This window comes from Girardinichthys multiradiatus, chromosome 3 (assembly GCF_021462225.1).
Source record: "Girardinichthys multiradiatus isolate DD_20200921_A chromosome 3, DD_fGirMul_XY1, whole genome shotgun sequence".
Lineage (NCBI taxonomy): Eukaryota > Metazoa > Chordata > Actinopteri > Cyprinodontiformes > Goodeidae > Girardinichthys > Girardinichthys multiradiatus.
Window position 1 is genome coordinate 47,906,887 of NC_061796.1, and position 22,202 is coordinate 47,929,088.

General features: G+C 42.1%; 1 protein-coding gene across 1 annotated transcript; it reads left to right on the plus strand.

Annotated features, from left to right (window-relative positions):
- Nucleotides 1-338: 338 nt before the first annotated feature.
- On the plus strand, nucleotides 339-13,833 carry LOC124866018 (sialic acid-binding Ig-like lectin 15). The gene is made up of 6 exons (XM_047361610.1): nucleotides 339-486; nucleotides 1,368-1,739; nucleotides 2,344-2,715; nucleotides 2,872-2,949; nucleotides 3,326-3,373; nucleotides 13,533-13,833. The coding sequence occupies exons 1-6, from the start codon at nucleotides 441-443 to the stop codon at nucleotides 13,565-13,567; spliced, it is 951 nt and encodes a 316-aa protein (XP_047217566.1). The 5' UTR covers nucleotides 339-440; the 3' UTR covers nucleotides 13,568-13,833.
- The last annotated feature ends 8,369 nt before the right edge of the window (nucleotides 13,834-22,202 follow it).

Here is a 22,202-nt window from a genome sequence, read left to right on the forward strand (position 1 = left end):
AATTCATAAAACATTTGTCACCAAAGCAGCATCCAATCATCTTCACACACACTTATCTTCTGCTGAGTCTTGTTCAAAGCTGTTCATCAGCAGGACCTCAGAGGCCTCCGGTTTTCCAACTCAGGTCTCTTTAAATCAGTAATGATGTTGATGGGAGGCAGGTTGGTTGCGTTTGCAGAGTGGAACCCTGCACCATCTTCCTGATTTTAATAAAATGTATTACAGTTCTATTTTCCTGTGTTGAATCATCAAACAATAAATCTGGGTTAAACCACCTAAACCAGCCACAAGTCATTTCACAACCACAGTAAAGGTTGCTGTGGTGTTTTTCTCTATTCCTCTTTCCATCTGACTGGAAATGTTTCATAAAGAGATTCTGAAGCACTTCCTATGTGAAATTAGAACGTTGGAGAGTTTTCTAGTGGGGGATACAACCAAAGATGGATCAGCAGACTCTGTGTTTCTCTCTGATTCTGATCATCTCTGGTAAGATCCATCCTTCAGTTAGTTTAGGTTCAACCAGATCAAAACAGGCTTCAGTTTAACTCGGGTGGAGATGATGATAACAATACTTAATAATGAATACTAGAATTCAGGAGCTTATTTTACTCCTCTTAAACCACCAAACATGTAAAATATTAGGTGTGTTTAATTAGTTGATCCCATGTTTGCATATTTACATGTTAAATTGAATTAAACTTGGATTAAACTAAACGATCAGCAGAGAACTTGGTGATCTCATATCTACAGTTTCTGTTTAAGGTTCATTTTCACTGAGCTCAGTCTTTAATGTAGCAGTCAGGCAATAATGTAGTACCTCTTAATTAATGTTAAAATCTGCCAACATAATAAAGTTTCTGAGTCAACAGTGCAGCAACGTTTTAGCCATTAATGTAGAGGTTATGTAATGACTTTGGAGCAGCATCAAACTGCAGCTGGTAACTGTTTTATAAAAATAGGTTTCATTATGCAGTTTTCTGATCAAAAACAGATACAAATGATCATCATATTTATTTATTTATTCAAACACATTCTATCCAACATCTTCTCTCCTTTATAATAGATACAAGAACCAAATCTTTATCAAAAATATTATTCATTTGTTTTTATATGTGACTTCCTAATTTTATGTATGGCTATAATATAGTTGGTAATTATGAGCTACATTTTTTAGATCTATCAGTTGGCTCAGTTTGCTAGAAATCAGGAAGTGAACTGTGGTCATGTGAGTTACGTGTCACACAGTTATTTCAAAGGATCCTTTTGCTGATGCAACATTAATAAAAACATTAATTAAAACTTAGAAAACTATTGGCCAGTATCACAGGTTCTACTCCTGACCATCCGGATGTGATCCTTCTCCACAGGGTCCATCTCTGTCGCCTGGAAGATGACATGTTCTCCGAAGGTCACTGCTTCTAGAGGAGAAGACGTTGTCCTTAACTGCTCCATCAGTCCTGATAAACTAAAAGGTTTTGAGAGCATCACTGTTAAATGGATTGCCAGAGATCAGCATGCCGATCCGTTCTTTACATGCTCTGTTAGGTATAACCCTTTAGAAGGACCAAATGACTGTTTGGCTTCAATATTACAATTTTCACTGCTTGGAGATCCTCGGAGGGGGGAGCTGTCACTGCTCATCACTAATGTCCAGCTCACTAATGAAGGCACGTTCTTCTGTAAAGCGGAGCTCGATAGACGGCAGATGTTACAAGAAAAGATTCGTCTTGATGTGAAAGGTACGCATGTTCTGTTTGCAAACACCAGAAGATCTAAAGGCTTTTGTTCAACATTTATGAGTCAAGATCTGAGAGAGCAGAGCTTCTAAAAAAGGTTCTGGTTGCGTCTGATGCTCCATCCTGTGTGTTTCATAGGAGGCAATTGGACCTCTGGTTTCACCTTTCATCCAAAAGGCTCCTTCAGTTCTGATCACAGGCTTGGGTTATAAGGCTAATGAGCAGAGGTCAGAACAATCACACCAGTAGGGTTGTTAAGGTCACTTGACTCACTGACTCAACCCTCCATCTGACTCAGTGTTTGGGTTGTTGTCCATGTCAAATGCTTCCTAACGAGGCCATCACGTCAGATGTTTTGATCTTCAGGTGTGAATTGCTGCAGAATCAATTGAGGAGACATGTCCAGGCTGCAGAGTAGGTCTTTGAAAGCTTGATGGAAGCTGGATGCTGGAGGCCACCTCCTGTGTCTAGTGTTGCTTTTTCATGCTTAGCATAGATGGTGTCTCTCACTCCTCACTTGTCTTCTCTGTCCTTGCTGCTGTCTTCAAAAGAGTGTCCCTTGTCTTTGAGATGTAGATGTGGACAAAACATTTTTTTGATATTCCAGCGAAGCCTCAGATCCTGAGCCTCTCAGTGGAGAATGCAACCTGTGCTCAGAAGAGCAGCGTTTCCCAATGGCTGAAATGTGAAGTCGAAGGCAATCCACTGCCTAAAGTCGTCTGGCTGTCGCCTTCAAAGCGTCTTTTAGAGGACCAGGGCCACAGCTGGCATTCTGGAGAGTGGCGCAGGACTGCCTGTGTCCCATATCTGAAGGAGGAGGAGGACCAGGTGATCACCTGCAGGGCGGAGAACAGTGAGGGCCATGCTGAGAAGGACTTCCCAGAAAGTGAAGATGTGAGGATGATTGTGATCGTGGTTAGTGTCATCGTAATGATGTTGCTGTCTGCAGTCTTCATCATCATCGTCATCATGTGCCTCGGTGAGTTCAGTCTAAGCAGAATTAGTCTAAAACCAACCAGAACCCTGCCTGTCACATTAATCCTGCTTCACTCATCCAGTGCACTAAACATGATGGAACCTTCAGTAACAAACTGATCTCTGATTTGACCCCTCCTGTCTCTGCTGGGCTGTGAAGGAAAACATCGACAGAAGCAGGCCTCAGATCGTGGAGCAGAACTTCAGCCGGTTTATTCAGAGATCAACTGCGATCCCTGTGAGTCCTGGACTTTTTTCCTTCCTATTACCAGTTTTTCATCTGATATGTAACCATTTAACTCATAGCATCATTCCCCAAAGATGTCCCAGACGTTCCTGTAAGCTTGCTCAGCAGCTCTTTCTGAGGATATTTCAGGTTTTAAATTCTGGACTTTGGTTGATTTTCAGTCCAGCTGAAGGAGAGCTGCGTCGGGTGTTTTGTTGGTGCTAATCTGAATGTTACGTCTAGAAACCTGACTTTGAATGAACTTGTTTACAGGAAGTCAGCTGTGATGCTGAGGTCAGGAACTCATTTGAATTGTAAATGAATGAATGCTTTGTCAGAAGTAAATGAGCATTTAGTAGACATCTAATAAGACTTCTCTCTCTGTCAGCTACACAGGTGAACTCCATGCAGTCCAGACAGAATAACATGGATACAGGTGGGTGAGTGGGAACCACAATCTGGCCCTCATGTCTGCTCTCGACTGTATGGATCTGATGAGTTTTTATTTTGGGGTTAATTAGATTAGAGCTCATCCAGGTTGTAAATTCATCCAAAAAGACGGTAAAATGTTGGTGCAGTGAAATCTGTCCCCTTTCAGAATTTTTCAGCTTTTGTTTTTTGTGATGCATCAGTGTTTTAAATCATCCAAACATTTTTACATCCAGCTGTTGGGATTATGAATCTGAGAATATTATTTAATATTTTATCAAATAATATTTGGGTCTGTTAAGGGTTGTCCTGTGAATACCAGCCCAGTAAGGCGATGGTATTAGAACAAAATAGAAAGGTGTGAGATGAGCTCTGACATTATTGAACAGCATAAACTCTGCACATATGGAATAAATTCACACAATTTCTTAAAATACAAGAATTTATTAACAAAAATAAGTCAACTCAAAGTCAAACATATTTCAATCAACAAACTCTTTACTTTGCTAAAACAATCCAACTAAACTACTAAGCAGAATTAAAGAATAATGAAGACTAATGGACTATGTACAATATAAACAAGTTGATTAAAGATGATTGATAATTATGACCAAAAGAGTGATGCAACATTACCATGCAATGTTTATGTTTGAGAACCAAGGATTATCTTGAAGAATCTGGAAATGAAGTTAAGTTAGTCTTGGAACCAACTTAGACAATAATCAGCAACATCTAGACAACTCTTCACAATGCAAGATCAGATTAAACATTATTTTAATAAAATAATGTTTTAAATAATGATCTGCTGAATAAAACCAACCTTCTGGATGATCATTTCTCAATGGGGTCTCATTAGCTGCCTTTATTTATTAAAATATGTTGGATGGGTGCAAAAACTTGTTATCACTCATGTAAAAACCTTGGGTTGGAAGGCACCTGCACTATGCCTTCCTCCCTGTGTGTGTGAGATCATTGTTATCTCTGTGTGAACCAGCCTCCTTTCCGTCTCACACACATACACCCTGTCTGAACTGTCTGTTGAACTGTGTATATAAATAAAGAGATAGGGTGTCAAAACTTTGTAGTTTCACTGCAAAGTGGGCTACCCTTGTCACAAGTAACTATGACTGTATCGTTCTTACCTCTGAGTTGACTAAATAATACCTAACATTTATTGGTCCTTCGAAGCCGGATTAATTCAATAACCTTATTTCTCTTTGCTTTAACAGTGACTCTGGGATCCGTGGGGGAAGCCTGACGTCGAGCGAAGCACCGCTGCACAGCCTCCTTTAGCCGGAGTGGCTGAAAGTCCCGGTGTGTGTGAATTCACACCTGGCCAGTGGGTTATTGCCTTCCTCTGCGCGGGGTGACTGTCACAGGGTCCAAAGAGTCACCAAGAAGTCAACTCCGAGGTGAGACAGTTTTAAAATACAGTTCATAGGAAACGTACTTAACAGTCGTTGGTAGTGCGTCGCCGGTAAGGACGCTGCATTGGGATGGTTTTATTCCACCGTGAAAGGAATAGTGACAAATTAAGGTAGGGCCCCGCCAAGAAGGGGGCCAAATAAAACGACTAAGGGTTATTCCCCTGCGAGGGAATAGCATAAGCGCTATACAAGTAAAAAGAACGGAGTAAACTGAGCTCATAAAATAACACCAAGTTAACTTAGAAAAATTACAAGGTACCTGAAACTAACTGTGTGACTGTGTTGTGTGTGTATGGAGGACTAAGCATTTTAATAGAATCATAGCAGGATTCTGCTAGTCCTGTGTTTTATTTTGCCCAGATTAAAACTACGTACTGGTGACTTTGGAGATTCAGGTCGGATTTCATTCCAGAAAATTAACACCGCTGCGTATTAGTCGCAGTAGAAGGCCGTGTTAATGTCCTCTCCATAAGTCTCATGCCAGTGACCTTTTATCTGGGACATTTATACTATAATTAAACTAACATAAAACATAATGGGGAAGAAACAAAGTAAACTAATTGACTTAGAAGGGGAGGTAAAGTTTATGGAGAACTATGTAAAAGGAGCAGGTATGATCTGTCATAGATGGAATCAAAAATAAAAAACATGGGTTTTTGGGCAAATTAGATACAAAGGATGTCTTAAAATTACAAGGGGATCTAAAATTAGCAATAATGAAAACTAAAAAGAGAAAAATAACAAAGAACAATGGGGGAAGAACAGAGAAAAAGCTCTGATTTAACAGAAATATGTGCACGATGGCATAAAAATACGGATTTTCAGGTAACTTAATTATCACTGAAATCCTAAAACTACACGGGGATCTTAAACTGGAGATTATGCATTCAAAAGATTCAAGAGACAATAAAAAACCTTGCCAGGTTATAATTTCAAAGGGGACTTTTCAGTCCCTGAGTGCTCACAGTTGATAAACAGATTAAAACAAAAAGATGAATTAAAAAAACAACAATAAGAGCAGCTTTTAACTGACATAGACATAATACTGATGCCTTAAGAAAAGCACAGAAAAAAACTTTCAGCTTAACTGAAAACAAATAAAGAGGGGCGGACTGCCACCCATTCCAGGTTAGAATACCAAGGTAGCCCCAAATTATAAAAACTAAGAGGTGGTTTTAGAGGACGTGGTAAAAGAAGTTAAAAGAGGAGGTGACAATGTGGACAACATGGAAACTGTCCAACTGGACAACCCAGTGAACAATGACTAGAGAAGGGAGAACGGAATGTTGTTAAAGAAGTAATCTGAGAGTAAAAGATTTTGTAGGCAAGCATTAGTGAGAAACAGGTGCTTTAAAAATCATTCTATGGTGTTATACTACCAACAATATCATGATAAAATGCAAAAGATTCATTTTACAGGGAAATAATTCCATATTTGGCTCAGATTGTGTGCATTCTTGATTTTTCCTCTTTGAGAGAAGTTAAATTTCAGCTCTGTGAAACGACCTTGACAAAGAGATGCAGCTGCCTGAAAACAAAGATAAAACTTCTGCAAACAGCAGAAGCCTGTCTCTGCTGAAAGGTCTGAAAAAAAATTGTAACTCTACCTCTGCATGTGTCAAACTCAAGGTCCGCGGGCCAAAACCGGACCCCAAAAGTTTAGTGATTCTCTTGAAGTAGAGCCTTTTAATATGGTGATTGTGTGCTTGAATGTTATTTTGTCAATCAATAAGCAGTTTTGTCTACATTCTGCCACAATCTGCCTTTTGAAAATGTTTTGAATCTTGCTCTTTATGTATAAAAAAAAAAAAGAAAGAAAAGAAAAATTGGCTAAAGTCTGCAGACACAAAATGAACCTGGATTGAAGCTCTAACTATGTTTATTTAATCTGAGATCCTCTCCAAATGCAACAATATATGTCAGTCTACATGAGATACTAACAACTTCACCTACTGGTATAATATAAAGATCTGATTGAATATGTGAAACAAACAATGATGAAAGTTTTTCAACAGGTGATGCTCATCCAGGAGGAAGACAGTGTTCCTAGGAAATGCAGCTCATTTATTAACAATCAATTTTTCTCCTATAGGTGGAAGTTTTGCTGACTAATCATAGGCTGGATCTATGAAACATTATGTGCACAGAACAAATGACCAAGGTTCTGACTGACTTATGAACCTCACTGACCTGACAATGATAACATGACACCCAACAGATAACACCTTTAAGGTGGACCCACTAAGACCACCTTATTGATTCTTGGTGAATAAAAAAAAAAAGAATTGAAGCGTTCAAAACAGACCCAGTGGAAACAAAAGGGGTTATGAGGAAACAATGTGCATTTTAAGAATAATAGAAGTCAAATTATGTTCAAATTTTTGCAAATAAAAATTACTCTGACAGAAAAATAAGTAAGTAGTGTGTGAATGTGTGTGAATGTGTGTGAATGGGAATGACTGATTTCATTGTAATGCATCTTTGAGGGACCTTAAAAGCGCTAATAAAGGTCTGATGTTCTGATTATCTTTGCCAAACTTATATCTTAATAAGGTTTCCAGAATCTTTTTCGAAAAATCATATAAAGATGGCAAAGGTTCTACCTGTATTGAAAATACTGATAACCATAAGAAAGTTCATAGATCTGTCTTCAATTTTTCCTAATTCTTTTACAAACAGGTTATTTAAACTTTCATGTGGCCAAATGTCTGTGTTTGACTTTCTGTTTTCGTGAAATAAATGTCTGTTTCATGTTATGTAAAAATTAGAGTCCTCAACATTACCATAATAATATTAGGTCAGTTTTCTATGGTAAAACAAAAAGATTTTAACAGATGTTTAGACTTTTTCCAGTCAGGTTCAAAATGATTGAATTAGACTCAAACTTAACATAAGATTAAATTAACCTTAACAGAATTACTGGACTGGACTGAAATAGATAAAACTTTAGTTAATTGAAACAAACTTTAGTTACTTGAATTAAATACAAAGCTGACTGAAAGTGTATGTTGTATCTATAAAACTGGGTAAAACAAACTAAGATTATAAGATATAATATGCCCTTCATTTTTTGTGTTCATCAGTGAGTGAGTTTTTATTTTTTATTTTTAATAAGAACTAAACCAAGCATTATTTATAATAATAGCAACTACCAAAAATAGTGATCTCATTTTTAAATGTAATAAGGACTTACTTTATAAAATATGGTAAAAAAGAATAATAAGAATTTGGAAAAACAGAGGCTTTAAACCTCTGCAGGAACAGCACTGACACTGTCGAAAGTGGATCCTAATACAGGAATCTGGAAGCTCATTCTGGCGTGGATAGTCAAAGTCCATCCAAGGATACATTTAGATGAGGCAGAGGGACAAATACAGGGCTTAGCTGAGAGCAAAGAGAGCAACATGCATCCTGCCCTAGCTGCTGTCCCACCTGAACTGTGGTCCCAATCATCAACTGATGTAGGGCTTATAAAGGGGTTCCCACCATACAAGGTTAAACTAATATCTGAAAAAAGGCTATCAGTCCGTCAATACCCCTTAAAGCCAGAAGCTGAAGAAGATACTAAGCCAGTAATACAAGATATGTTGAAGTCAGGAATATTAAGAGAAGCACCTGACGCTACATGCAAGACATATCACACTGACATCGCTATTATTATCACAGCCAAACATAACTCTAAAAAGATGTGCCCTTTAAATCCAAGTACTCTAATACCTACTGCAGAAGATGGAAAACCACTTTCTTATAAAGCAAAAGTTGAAGAAGACACCAAACCCAGACAAGACATTTCTCAAATCCTTATACCAGATTCATGTGTTGTGTTTGTAGATGGCTCAGCATCTAAAGATGAATATGGAAAGAATAGAGTTGGTTATGCAGTAACAACCATCGATAGGATAATAGAAGCTAAATCTCTACCCAATACATGCTCAGCCCAAACAGCAGAATTATATGCTGTAGTAAGAGCATGTGAATTACATGAGGGACAAATACTTACTATATACACAGACAGCCAATACGTTTTCGGATCAATACATCACCATGCTAAGATTTGGCAAAATAGAGGTTTTAAAACATCATCAGGGACAGAACTAACTCATTTCAACCTATTAAAGAGAAAATGTCAGATCTGCTATTTATAGACACAGACCTGCTGAAAGACGCCCAACAGTCAGCAACCAAGACAGAAATAAAGGCCTGGCTAAAGAGAGGAGCACAGAGAAAAGATGACATCTATCAGATAGAAGATAAACCAATCCTCCCAAAAAGTTATACAACACAGCGGCTACAGTGACACATTGGGAAGACCCACGTGTCAAGGGGGGAATATGTCACATCTGGTAAAGCATTAATGCTACACTATAAATATTTCTGACTATGCAAATCATTTTTGCAGATCATGCATAATTTGTTGCAAACACAGGGGAAGAAATATTGCCTAGTTGTAATAGATGAACCTAGTGACACATTTCTTCCCCACATATGGTATCCCACAGATTATAAGGTCAGATAATGGAACTCATTTTGTAAATAAATTAATAGAACTAAGTTCTAATGCATTAGGGTTTCAGTTAAAGATTAAGGAAAACAATGGAAGAAACAGGGAGGCCATGGCCCGAATGCCTATCCCTGGTTAATTATGGATGAGAATAACTCCAAATCAAACTGGTCTTACTCCATTTGCCACCTACTGTACATCATTGTATAACTCCACCCACTGTGTTCTGAGCCTGAGATCACGTGACACCAAGTTGCTGATGTGGATTTGTATTCTCAAAGAAATAGTACATGGCAGACCGTTTTCTCTGCCCTCTGACATGAATGAAATAGAGAAAGCACAACAGGAAACTTCATTAGCTGAGTGGATGAATAAAATGTTGCAGACAAAAGAAGAACAAATGTCCAGTGGTCTGCCGATAATCTCTGCTCCTATCCCACAGAATGAGGCCTGGAGACCTGGTCCTGATTAAGACACTCCACCGGAAGGATTGGAGCACTCCTTGGTGGAAAGGGCCGTTTCAAATACTCCTGACAACGCCCACAGTTCTGAAAATAGCAGAGAGGCCTTCCTGGATCCATAAAAGCCACTGTAAGCCAGTTTTGCCGTTACAGGAGCCAAACCAACCGACGGGGTAGCAGAGGAAGTCCGGGTTCAAAGATGGCCCAGCGTCTCAAACCGGTGAAGAAAACAGCTGATCTGCGCCCAATTATAAAATGGCTCTCTGTAACATGTGGACAGGACTGATAAGCCTGAGCTTAATTCTGGTAGCAGGACTCTTTCTCTGTCTAAAGCAGGATCCACAGGAGGTGATACCGAACCAGAAGAGATGGACATCAGACGGGACCCATCTCAGAACACTGACGGAAGAACATGACGCACATCCATTCCTACAGAATTTCTGGTATTGTTCATGGTGGCATATGCAACACTGAACTAGGTAGAAATGCACAAAAATGAAGGGGACAATTATGATGACATGTTGTAAATAAATCACATCAAAAGCCTGAGTGTACTCAGACATTGTATTTCATAAAATGACCTTACAGCAGAAAATCGAAAGAAGTTGTTGCTTAAGTGAAATGAGAAAAAGTACAATGATGACATAAACAGGGCAGATTTTTAAATTCCTTTATTATGTTTCACTGTTTTCATTAAGTATTATTCTTTTATTTTTATGATTTCAAGTATTATTCTTTTATTTTTATGATTTCAAGTATTAATCAACATTTAACTTTTAATGGTCGCCGAGGGCGGCGGGGCCGTATGAGTATTTCCCACAAAATATAATCTGTTTACCGTCCGTGGGTTTTCGCTCATACAAAGTATTTTTCTTACTCGTTTTTATATTAAATGTTTTTACTTGTGATAAAAGGAGGGACTGTTGGATGGGTGCAAAAACTTGTTATCACTCATGTAAAAACCTTGGGTTGGAAGGCACCTGCACTATGCCTTCCTCCCTGTGTGTGTGAGATCATTGTTATCTCTGTGTGAACCAGCCTCCTTTCCGTCTCACACACATACACCCTGTCTGAACTGTCTGTTGAACTGTGTATATAAATAAAGAGATAGGGTGTCAAAACTTTGTAGTTTCACTGCAAAGTGGGCTACCCTTGTCACAAGTAACTATGACTGTATCGTTCTTACCTCTGAGTTGACTAAATAATACCTAACAAAATATTTAAAGAAATATTATTAAGGGAGTATTTTGGAAAAGAGCCAAATCTTTCTGGAGAAATGGGGCTTAATGGTGTTTACTTAGTTATCAACTTTAGTAAAATGATGTTCAGGGACTATCAGTTACTGGATTGAAAACTAACAACCTTTTGGGTAAATATTATTTACCAGCTAGCACGTGTTCTTAGCTGTTAGCAGTTGACGCTAACAAAGAAGCTAATAGCTTAGCACCAGAAACAAACACACACCTTTAAAAAATACCGTCAATAAAAGGGTTAAAATGCATGAGCGCAGACGGCGCGTTATGGCCGATCTTCTGTTTAAAATCACCCTTTAATAAAGTTTGTCTCAACTTTAAAAACATACAAACACAGAACACAACCTGAGCATGTTTGCTGCAGATATTCTGCTAGCACCAAGATAGCTGAGTTTAACACAAACAAAACCAAACTTCAGAAAATGAAAAACGTTTAGATCATTTCATCCTAAATATCTCTCTATTATTCTGCCCAAACCCTAACCTCATATGAACGTGTTGAGGAGTTGTCCGGGACGACAAAGTTTGAAGAAAGCTCTGTGAACAAAGGGTTAGCTTCCAGAGTTAATGTCCGGAGCTGTGGCTGGAGGGCCGTTTTGTCCACTGACCAACTGCACGTTACCATGGTGATGAGGCTCCTGTTGTCCTCCTTTTAGTCCGGGAAAAACTGCTCCACTCGGCTTCGTGGAGACATTGTCTCTACTGGGGACTGTGGAACACAGTTTGCTTCTGCAGGCCTCAGAGAGAAAGTCAAGCAATGCTTATACCTTAATTACCACTTTTTATGAATGAAAACCGGATACACCAACAGTGATTCATTCGTACTTAACTCAGTGCATATGATCGATGATCTTATGACATCCTCGGATCCAGTTTGAAGAGTTTATGTCTGTTTGCCAGCAAAGAGACATTATCCCGATGATCAATGGTGTGGAAGAGGCAGGATGTAGGAAGAGCGGTCCTTTTATCTGGACAGTGACGTCACAGGAAGTCCGCAGTTATCCCGTTTCCTCCTTCTGAAGTTGTGGTGGAAGTCGATTAAATGCAATTTATTTTGAAAGTTCCAGAAACATTTGTACCGGAGTTTGGTCCCAACACAGCCAACGTCACCCGAATAAATACATCTGTAGTTTGTAAATGATTATTTAGTTTTTAAAGGAAAAACTGATTCAAATCAAAGAGTCGTTTCCATCACTGTGGAGGAACTTTGGCCCACTCTGCTTTGCAGAACTGTTTTATCTCAGTGTTTTCCAGCCTGAACCAATATGTTTAAGGTGACGCCACAGAATCTCTATTAGATTTAAATCCAGACTTTGACTAGACCAGTCTGAAACCTTTGTGATTTTAGAACCATTTGGACGTTCTTCAGATCATTCTCCTGCTGCAGAACCCAACTGAGTTTGAGCTTAAGGTCACAGGTGGTCGTACATTCTTGTTCAAGACTTTCTCATGTTATCTATGTCTGATATTAACATTAGTTTGATGATTAAAACATTTAACTCACATTCGCAGTGGTGCAGAATGGTTGCAATTATGATCTTTTTTTCATTAAGAGGGAACAGAAATTATTACATCAAACTTTCGTCTTTTGCTTCTTCTGTTAGAAAATGTTTGCGAATGCTACCCTGCCGGTTCTTTGTCACCAGCAGCCTTTAACGGACACGCTTGGGGCCTAATTTACTAAGATCCTGAATAAGAAGCGTTAAAATGCAGGTGCAATGGGTGGGCGTGCTGCAGCTGATCTGCAAAGATTTCATGGGCTAATAACAGAGTTACTGGGTGCCAACATGATGAGTTTGGGAGAGCAGAGTGGTCTTAGTTTGAAGCCATGGAGTTGGAGGTAATAATAATAATAATAATAAATATTATAATGCACTTTTTAAAAACATTTGAAAAGATGAAAATAATAACAGCTGAAGTTAAAAGATTAAATATCAACCATAAAACCTGGAACTTTCCCTCCTAACCTGTGAAAATTGTGACGGCTTTCATTCTGTGACCCAATGCAAACCAAGGTAGGCCCGTAATAACACGTTTATTTAATTTAACATTAATGTGCCCTGTCTACAGAGATAAAAATCTCTCATTAGCAACACACCCTGTCGTGTGTCATTGCATCTTTGCCTCTTTCTCGCCACAGTGACTGCAGACATTCTTGAGTGCCAGTTTGCACCTGCCTTTCAAACTTGCTGAATATAGACACAGAACCTGGACCTGCAATCAGTTTCAGGTCTGATAAATCGAGTTGCAGGTGGTAAGGGATTACATTTAGATCTCCTCCTGCTGGTATTTTGCATGACCTTTAATAAAACAGGCCCTTTATTCATCATAATCTGTGCAGTTAAAGTGTTTTCTATCTGAGCTGCAGATGAGCTCTGTTGTTTTTATTGATTTAACAGTTCAAGATGTCTGAGGTTTGGTCCACTTTACGTAACCATTTACCTCCATATGATGTTAGAAGGCCTGAAGTCCTCATCCAGCATCTGCAAACAAACTGACTCAGGTTTAATCTTTGTGATTACAGACGTGATGTATTCTGCTGTTAGTGTCCAGCAGTGATGAAGGTGAGAAACACAGCAGACCAAATGATCTGCTGGTTCTGAAGAGGACCAGATCTGACTCCAGGAGCACTAGATGTTAGAGAAGGGAAAACATGGCAGTCACAGTTCTTTGGAGAACTAAACCGTCCTTCACTCAAAGTTCACTTAGGAGGTTTTGCTTGTCTTCAATTCTTTGTTTGTCTCATGATTGCTTGTTTTATTATTTCTTATTGTTAATGTATTTTCATAAAATCTGAAATAAACCCTCTGGCATTTATCTCCAAATCTCTGCAGGCTTTTTATTTGGGTTTTACTTGATGCATTTAAATATTGATTACTCTTCTAAATTTTAGGATAATTTATTATTCCCATACAAAATGTTTCCTGAGTCTTTCATATTAGATGACGCAAAGGAAGATATAAAGCAGCAGATGACTGAACTGAAATCCTTTCCTGTAAAGAAACCAGAAGCATTAGAGAGATAGGTGATCCAAAACAGACTCCAGAACAGAACGAAATTAGGTGGGTCAGAAATAATAACCAAGTGTTCTTTTGAACCAAGAGGAAAAGCAGCATCTAGCATGTTCTAGACCACCCCTCTCTCCAGCTTGTATCATGGTAGGAGGTGCTGTCATGGCAGGAGGTGCAGTCATGGCAGGAGGTGCTGTCATGGTAGGAGGTGCTGTCATGGTAGGAGGTGCAGTCATGGTAGGAGGTGCTGTCATGGCAGGAGGTGCGGTCATGGTAGGAGGTGCTGTCATGGTAGGAGGGGGTGTCATGGCAGGAGGGGGTGTCATGGTAGGAGGGGGTGTCATGGCAGGAGGTGGTATCATGGTAGGAGGGGGGTGTCATGGCAGGAGGGGGTGTCATGGTAGGAGGGGGTGTCATGGTAGGAGGTGCAGTCATGGTAGGAGGTGCAGTCATGGCAGGAGGTGCAGTCATGGTAGGAGGTGCTGTCATGGTAGGAGGTGCTGTCATGGTAGGAGGGGGTGTCATGGCAGGAGGGGGTGTCATGGTAGGAGGGGGTGTCATGGCAGGAGGTGGTATCATGGTAGGAGGGGGTGTCATGGCAGGAGGGGGTGTCATGGTAGGAGGGGGTGTCATGGTAGGAGGTGCAGTCATGGTAGGAGGTGCTGTCATGGCAGGAGGTGCAGTCATGGTAGGAGGTGCTGTCATGGTAGGAGGGGGTGTCATGGCAGGAGGGGGTGTCATGGCAGGAGGTGGTATCATGGTAGGAGGGGGTGTCATGGCAGGAGGTGGTATCATGGCAGGAGGTGGTATCATGGTAGGAGGGGGTGTCATGGTAGGAGGGGGTGTCATGGTAGGAGGGGGTGTCATGGCAGGAGGTGGTATCATGGTAGGAGGGGGTGTCATGGTAGGAGGGGGTGTCATGGTAGGAGGGGGTGTCATGGCAGGAGGGGGTGTCATGGTAGGAGGGGGTGTCATGGCAGGAGGTGGTATCATGGTAGGAGGGGGTGTCATGGCAGGAGGTGGTATCATGGCAGGAGGTGGTATCATGGTAGGAGGGGGTGTCATGGTAGGAGGGGGTGTCATGGTAGGAGGGGGTGTCATGGCAGGAGGGGGTGTCATGGCAGGAGGTGGTATCATGGCAGGAGGTGGTATCATGGTAGGAGGGGGTGTCATGGCAGGAGGGGGTGTCATGGCAGGAGGGGGTGTCATGGTAGGAGGGGGTGTCATGGTAGGAGGTGGTATCATGGCAGGAGGTGGTATCATGGCAGGAGGTGGTATCATGGTAGGAGGGGGTGTCATGGCAGGAGGGGGTGTCATGGTAGGAGGGGGTGTCATGGTAGGAGGTGGTATCATGGCAGGAGGTGGTATCATGGCAGGAGGTGGTATCATGGTAGGAGGGGGTGTCATGGTAGGAGGGGGTGTCATGGCAGGAGGGGGTGTCATGGTAGGAGGTGCTGTCATGGTAGGAGGGGGTGTCATGGTAGGAGGTGCTGTCATGGCAGGAGGTGCAGTCATGGCAGGAGGTGCAGTCATGGTAGGAGGTGCTGTCATGGTAGGAGGTGCAGTCATGGTAGGAGGTGCTGTCATGGCAGGAGGTGCGGTCATGGTAGGAGGTGCTGTCATGGTAGGAGGGGGTGTCATGGCAGGAGGGGGTGTCATGGTAGGAGGGGGTGTCATGGCAGGAGGTGGTATCATGGTAGGAGGGGGTGTCATGGCAGGAGGGGGTGTCATGGTAGGAGGGGGTGTCATGGTAGGAGGTGCAGTCATGGTAGGAGGTGCTGTCATGGCAGGAGGTGCAGTCATGGTAGGAGGTGCTGTCATGGTAGGAGGTGCTGTCATGGTAGGAGGGGGTGTCATGGCAGGAGGGGGTGTCATGGTAGGAGGGGGTGTCATGGCAGGAGGTGGTATCATGGTAGGAGGGGGTGTCATGGCAGGAGGGGGTGTCATGGTAGGAGGGGGTGTCATGGTAGGAGGTGCAGTCATGGTAGGAGGTGCTGTCATGGCAGGAGGTGCAGTCATGGTAGGAGGTTCTGTCATGGTAGGAGGGGGTGTCATGGCAGGAGGGGGTGTCATGGCAGGAGGGGGGTGTCATGGCAGGAGGTGGTATCATGGCAGGAGGTGGTATCATGGTAGGAGGGGGTGTCATGGTAGGAGGGGGTGTCATGGTAGGAGGGGGTGTCATGGCAGGAGGTGGTATCATGGTAGGAGGGGGTGTCATGGTAGGAGGGGGTGTCATGGTAGGAGGGGGTGTCATGGCAGGAGGGGGTGTCATGGTAGGAGGGGGTGTCATGGCAGGAGGTGGTATCATGGTAGGAGGGGGTGTCATGGCAGGAGGTGGTATCATGGCAGGAGGTGGTATCATGGTAGGAGGGGGTGTCATGGTAGGAGGGGGTGTCATGGTAGGAGGGGGTGTCATGGCAGGAGGTGGTATCATGGCAGGAGGTGGTATCATGGTAGGAGGGGGTGTCATGGCAGGAGGGGGTGTCATGGCAGGAGGGGGTGTCATGGCAGGAGGGGGTGTCATGGTAGGAGGGGGTGTCATGGTAGGAGGTGGTATCATGGCAGGAGGTGGTATCATGGCAGGAGGTGGTATCATGGTAGGAGGGGGTGTCATGGCAGGAGGGGGTGTCATGGTAGGAGGGGGTGTCATGGTAGGAGGTGGTATCATGGCAGGAGGTGGTATCATGGCAGGAGGTGGTATCATGGTAGGAGGGGGTGTCATGGTAGGAGGGGGTGTCATGGCAGGAGGGGGTGTCATGGTAGGAGGTGCTGTCATGGTAGGAGGGGGTGTCATGGTAGGAGGTGGTATCATGGCAGGAGGTGGTATCATGGCAGGAGGTGGTATCATGGTAGGATGGGGTGTCATGGCAGGAGGTGGTATCATGGCAGTAGGTGGTATCATGGCAGGAGGTGGTATCATGGTAGGAGGGGGTGTCATGGCAGGAGGGGGTGTCATGGCAGGAGGGGGTGTCATGGTAGGAGGGGGTGTCATGGCAGGAGGGGGTGTCATGGTAGGAGGGGGTGTCATGGCAGGAGGGGGTGTCATGGTAGGAGGGGGTGTCATGGTAGGAGGGGGTGTCATGGCAGGAGGGGGTGTCATGGTAGGAGGTGCTGTCATGGCAGGAGGTGGTATCATGGTAGGAGGGGGTGTCATGGCAGGAGGTGCTGTCATGGCAGGAGGTGGCATCATGGTAGGAGGGGGTGTCATGGTAGGAGGTGGTATCATGGTAGGAGGGGGTGTCATGGCAGGAGGGGTGTCATGGCAGGAGGGGGTGTCAAGGTAGGAGGTGCTGTCATGGCAGGAGGTGGCATCATGGTAGGAGGGGGTGTCATGGTAGGAGGTGGTATCATGGTAGGAGGGGGTGTCATGGCAGGAGGGGTGTCATGGCAGGAGGGGGTGTCAAGGTAGGAGGTGCTGTCATGGCAGGAGGTGGTATCATGGTAGGAGGGGGTGTCATGGCAGGAGGGGGTGTCATGGCAGGAGGGGGTGTCATGGTAGGAGGTGCTGTCATGGCAGGAGGTGGTATCATGGTAGGAGGGGGTGTCATGGCAGGAGGGGGTGTCATGGTAGGAGGTGCTGTCATGGCAGGAGGTGGCATCATGGTAGGAGGGGGTGTCATGGTAGGAGGTGGTATCATGGTAGGAGGTGGTATCATGGTAGGAGGTGGTATCATGGTAGGAGGTGGTATCATGGTAGGAGGGGGTGTCATGGTAGGAGGTGGTATCATGGTAGGAGGTGGTATCATGGCAGGAGGGGGTGTCATGGCAGGAGGGGGTGTCATGGTAGGAGGTGGTATCATGGTAGGAGGTGGTATCATGGTAGGAGGTGGCATCATGGCAGGAGGTGGTATCATGGTATGGGATTATATCAATAGCCATGTTTACATGGACATACGTAATTGGAAAAGGCTGATTGGACTTAAAATGTGTCATGTTAACATGTCAGCCTGAATATTCTGATCGGATTTGGCAGGATCGGAATGAAATTGTAATCCGATTGAGAGGGGGTTTAAGCCAATTGACAATCCGACCGGCAGGCATGTAAACAATTGACAGGATCAAGTTATTCTTAATGAGGCAAACTGACCTAAATGCGCATGTGCACCCCGCATCAACGTGATGTATTGCAACATGCTAGTCACTCTGGCGAGTGTAATATTTTGATCGACAAGTTTACACGACACATTTTTAGTCAGATCGACAGTTTTATTCTGATTACTTATGTCCATATAAACAGTACAATCCAATTATTTTTTGTTTTTTAATCTGAATACATTTTAATCCGATCGTGACGTTTTGTGCATGTAAACTTAGCTAGTGACTTGGAACAGCTCATACCTTCTTCTGTGATGACAGTATTAATGCAGAAGTCCAGCAGAGATTTTAGAGCCCACAAGGATTTTCCAGGGATTGGATTGGTGATGTGACGTTCATGAGCGAATCGATTATTTTGAATGGCTGTTTACCTTGAGCAAAAGGACTGGAGTCTTAATTAGGGAGAGCTGTTTTTTGTTTTTACTACTTTGCTTGCCTATACTACATTTGCAATTGAATTTAATTACAAATTATATTACTTAGGTGATTAAATACAAAAACTGAAAGGAGGGTAGGTGCTAACACTGAGCACATGTTCATGGCTCATGGTTGGTTTTGTCACATGTCATGGCGGCAGGGTGTGTGGCGCTGTGTGAGACCTGGATGTGATGCTGAGGCAAGCAGTGGGACAGGAGGAGGATGGTCACAGTGAGCTTTTTGCTTGACGATGAAACAGTGAGTGGCACAACTAAAAGTCTCCACACTTTATTTGGTTAATGTTTCCAGTTAAGTGTTGTTCACTATTAGTGTGTTGCATTAATTATTATATTTAATGGTGCAGGAAGTCATTTTTTTTTTCTGCCAAAGCAACTCAAGTACACTTTTTTCTCTTCTATTTTGTTTTATTTAGCTTTCTTTATTTTGTTTCTATATTACGCACAGTATTGAAATGCTATTAGTGCACACAAAACCTGTTAAAAACTACATAGGTATTTCATACGCATGTTTTGATATTAATTAGATTTTATGGAAAATATATTCATAAAAATAGTATTTGCATGAACATACTGTGGTTCTATTTTGCACCTTTTAAATAAAAATATGAAACATCATTTGAATGGCTCTTTGAAGTGAACGGATTCTGAAGATTCGTTCCTTTCAAAGAGCCATAAGTCCCATCACTAGACTGGATGGATTTAGCAACAACAACTCTGTACTATCCTTGGACATCTTCAGTCTGGACACCTGAGGACGTGTTTGCAGGAAATATGGGACCGAAACTCTTCATGGCTTGGTGTTCTCGATGCAGGAACGTCTCCAAGGGATGGGAGAAGGAATGAGAAAATGTTTTATCAGTGGTGAAACATCCCAGAAACAACAGCTTTTAAAGTGTTTTGGCTTGAATTGCAGGAATGGATGAATAATATAGAAAATGAAGCTGATGGGTCTGAACAGTGAAGATGTTGACTCGGTTCTCTTATACTGAGAAATAAACATGGAGTTCTCACAGAAGGAGAGATAATTGAACACAGCCTCATGCAAAAGATTATACAGATAAAGTGTGTGAATGAGTGTGTGCATGGTTGGCTGTGTGTTGCCCTGCCTCCTGCCCATGCTGGAGATAGGCACCAGCTTCACCACGACACACTATGGAAGAGGCGGTATAGAAAATGACTGACTGATGTCTCACCAATAATCAGCTGGTTTCCATGTGAACAACAAGAAGCACTAATCTGCAAACCTCACTGACAGCATGAATTCAGAGAAAAGACACATGCTGCCATCTACTTGGCGCAGTGTGTGACTTAGAATATTGACCTGGCAACAGCAACATCAACATTGGTTCCACCTTGCAAACAGGGTCCTTTAAAGTATTTTTAACAACAATGCATTATCAATAAACTGGTTTTATTACACATACATTTTTCAGTTTACCTTGAAACTATGAAATGAGCTCAAACTATAACTGACAGTGTGGAAGTTTAAAGCTTTGTTTGGTAGATTAAAAGTGTTACTATTGTTTTTACCATATGTGAAAATGAATTCTGTGTAGATTGTTCTGGGCATAAGGAAACAGTCTTTCTGAGCAGCATGTAAGGCCTGTCTGGGAACAAGTTAGAGAAGGAAAAGTTCTGAGGAAAGACTAATGGACTTGTTCTTGTAGAAGCGAGCTTGTAGGCCAGATAGAAACAGTCCAGCTGGAAAGAATTATGATAACTTGAATCCCGCCAGGTCGCTTTGACATTAGAGTCCAGTGTGCCAGAAAAATGAGCATAAATAGAAGGGGCACATCTGATTGGTCAAAACGTTTCACATACACAACAATGACATGACTTTTGTATATATACCCAGACTCGTGTCACAGATTTGGGATTCTTTGGGATTTTGTATTATGAAGATGTATTCAGAGATGTGTTCTGAATAAAAGGTTGCCCATGTCAGCTTTGTGAGGAAAACCAGTTGTCTCTTCATCATTTTTATATAAGTAAACTTTCTTCTCCCACAACAACAGCTAAAATATTAGCAAAAAAAACTTTAAGCGCTAAAATAATAATAATAATAGTGTACAGCATTGATTCTTTCATTCTGTAGTGGTTTAAGTCAAACAAATATAAAGATTATTGCATTTTTATAAATATTGAATAGTCATTTTTCCTGATTCTAGATCACACTGACTCTCTAATTAAGAAATGTGCAGTCATTAATGTTGATTAAAAACACATATACTCAGTGATTGATAAAGTTTATTTGCTCCTGTATTTCTAAGCAGAGCTAAATGGAAAATGACTTCTATCAGAGTTATCACAGCTCTCAGTCCACCATGTTTTCTGTTATTTTATAGTAGAAAACCTGTCAAATAAACTGTGGACTCACTTTTCTCTACATTTATAAAAACGGTTTTACCAACAAAAATGACCCATTAGTTTTTCTCTTTCATCCTGAAGAAGTTCTGTTCGGTTCGGTTTGCCTCTGTTCTGTTTTCATGGGATTTTTCTGTTTCTTCTTCCTAATCTAAAGAAAATAACTTCAAGTTGCAGGAAACAGCTGTTTTGCCGCTTTGTATCCAGCAGGGGGCGCCAGAGTGTCGCTTACAGTGCAGTCCAGTTTGTTTCTTGTTCGACTCATCATGGCAGAGGTCTCAAGAGTCCAGTCCTACACTGAAGTTTAGTTATTCCTGTAGGCTGCTCTGGTGATAGTGGTTAGACTGGTCTCTGGTATTCAGTCCAGACTCCAGCTTCAGAGGTGAATGAAATTTAGCCTCTGTAGCCACCGGCACTTGTCCCTGGCTCACTGTTGACATGTGAAGTTCATACGAAGTTCATCATGTTTTGGGAACTTTCAGATTTAATTCAATTAAATTCAGTTTTATTTACATAGAGCCAATTCACAACACATGTCGTCTCAAGGCACTTCACAAAGGGTGGAATGGCGGGTTGTTGGGGAGGTTAGAATAAACTACTGAGAGTTTGGCCATTTTAGAATGGGCTATGTGTAGGGTTACTAAGTAAAATAATAAACTGATAAAGTTTGTCCATCTAGAGCCCACTGATGGTCATTGTTATACTAAAAACCACAAGGATTGGGATACCTCTCTCTGTCAGACTGATTATAACCATCGGAAAAGAGAAGGGGTCATACAGGTAGCAGAAATGGAGGGTGTGTTTGGACCCCAACCATAACTGAGCCGGTTTAGGCTAAACCTGACTCCCCCTTACTCCATCCAACAGGGAGGAAGGCGGAGGTAAAAATAATTGGAGAGTGTTGTTTCCTGTTGCATTGTGTGAAAGGTGGGTAACTTTAAAATGGGCTACGTCAATTAAATCGAATCATATAGATTTCAAGTCAGGTTCATACATTCTAATTAATCGTAATCATTGAACAGTTCAGTCAGATTCAGTTATTTATTCAAATTGGATAAAAAGATTTTCTATCTAAGGAAACCCAGCAGATTGCATCCAGTCAGTGACTTGCAGCATTCCCTCCTCCTGGATGAGCATGTAGAGACAGTGGACAGTCACTGGTGTTGACTTTGCAGCAATCCCTCATACTGAGCATGCATGTAGCGACAGTGGAGAGGAAAAACTCCCTTTTAACAGGAAGAAACCTCCAGCAGAACCAGAACCAGGCTCAGTGTGAGCGGCCATCTG

What these genes read in the sequence shown, in the direction of transcription:
- LOC124866018 (XM_047361610.1), top strand. Translation starts at nt 441, where the DNA reads ATGGATCAGCAGACTCTGTGTTTCTCTCTGATTCTGATCATCTCTG. An exon ending in TCTGATTCTGATCATCTCTG is followed by an intron (nt 487 to 1,367) that starts GTAAGATCCATC and finishes CCTTCTCCACAG; the next exon opens with GGTCCATCTCTGTCGCCTGG. An exon ending in AGAGATCAACTGCGATCCCT is followed by an intron (nt 2,950 to 3,325) that starts GTGAGTCCTGGA and finishes TCTCTCTGTCAG; the next exon opens with CTACACAGGTGAACTCCATG.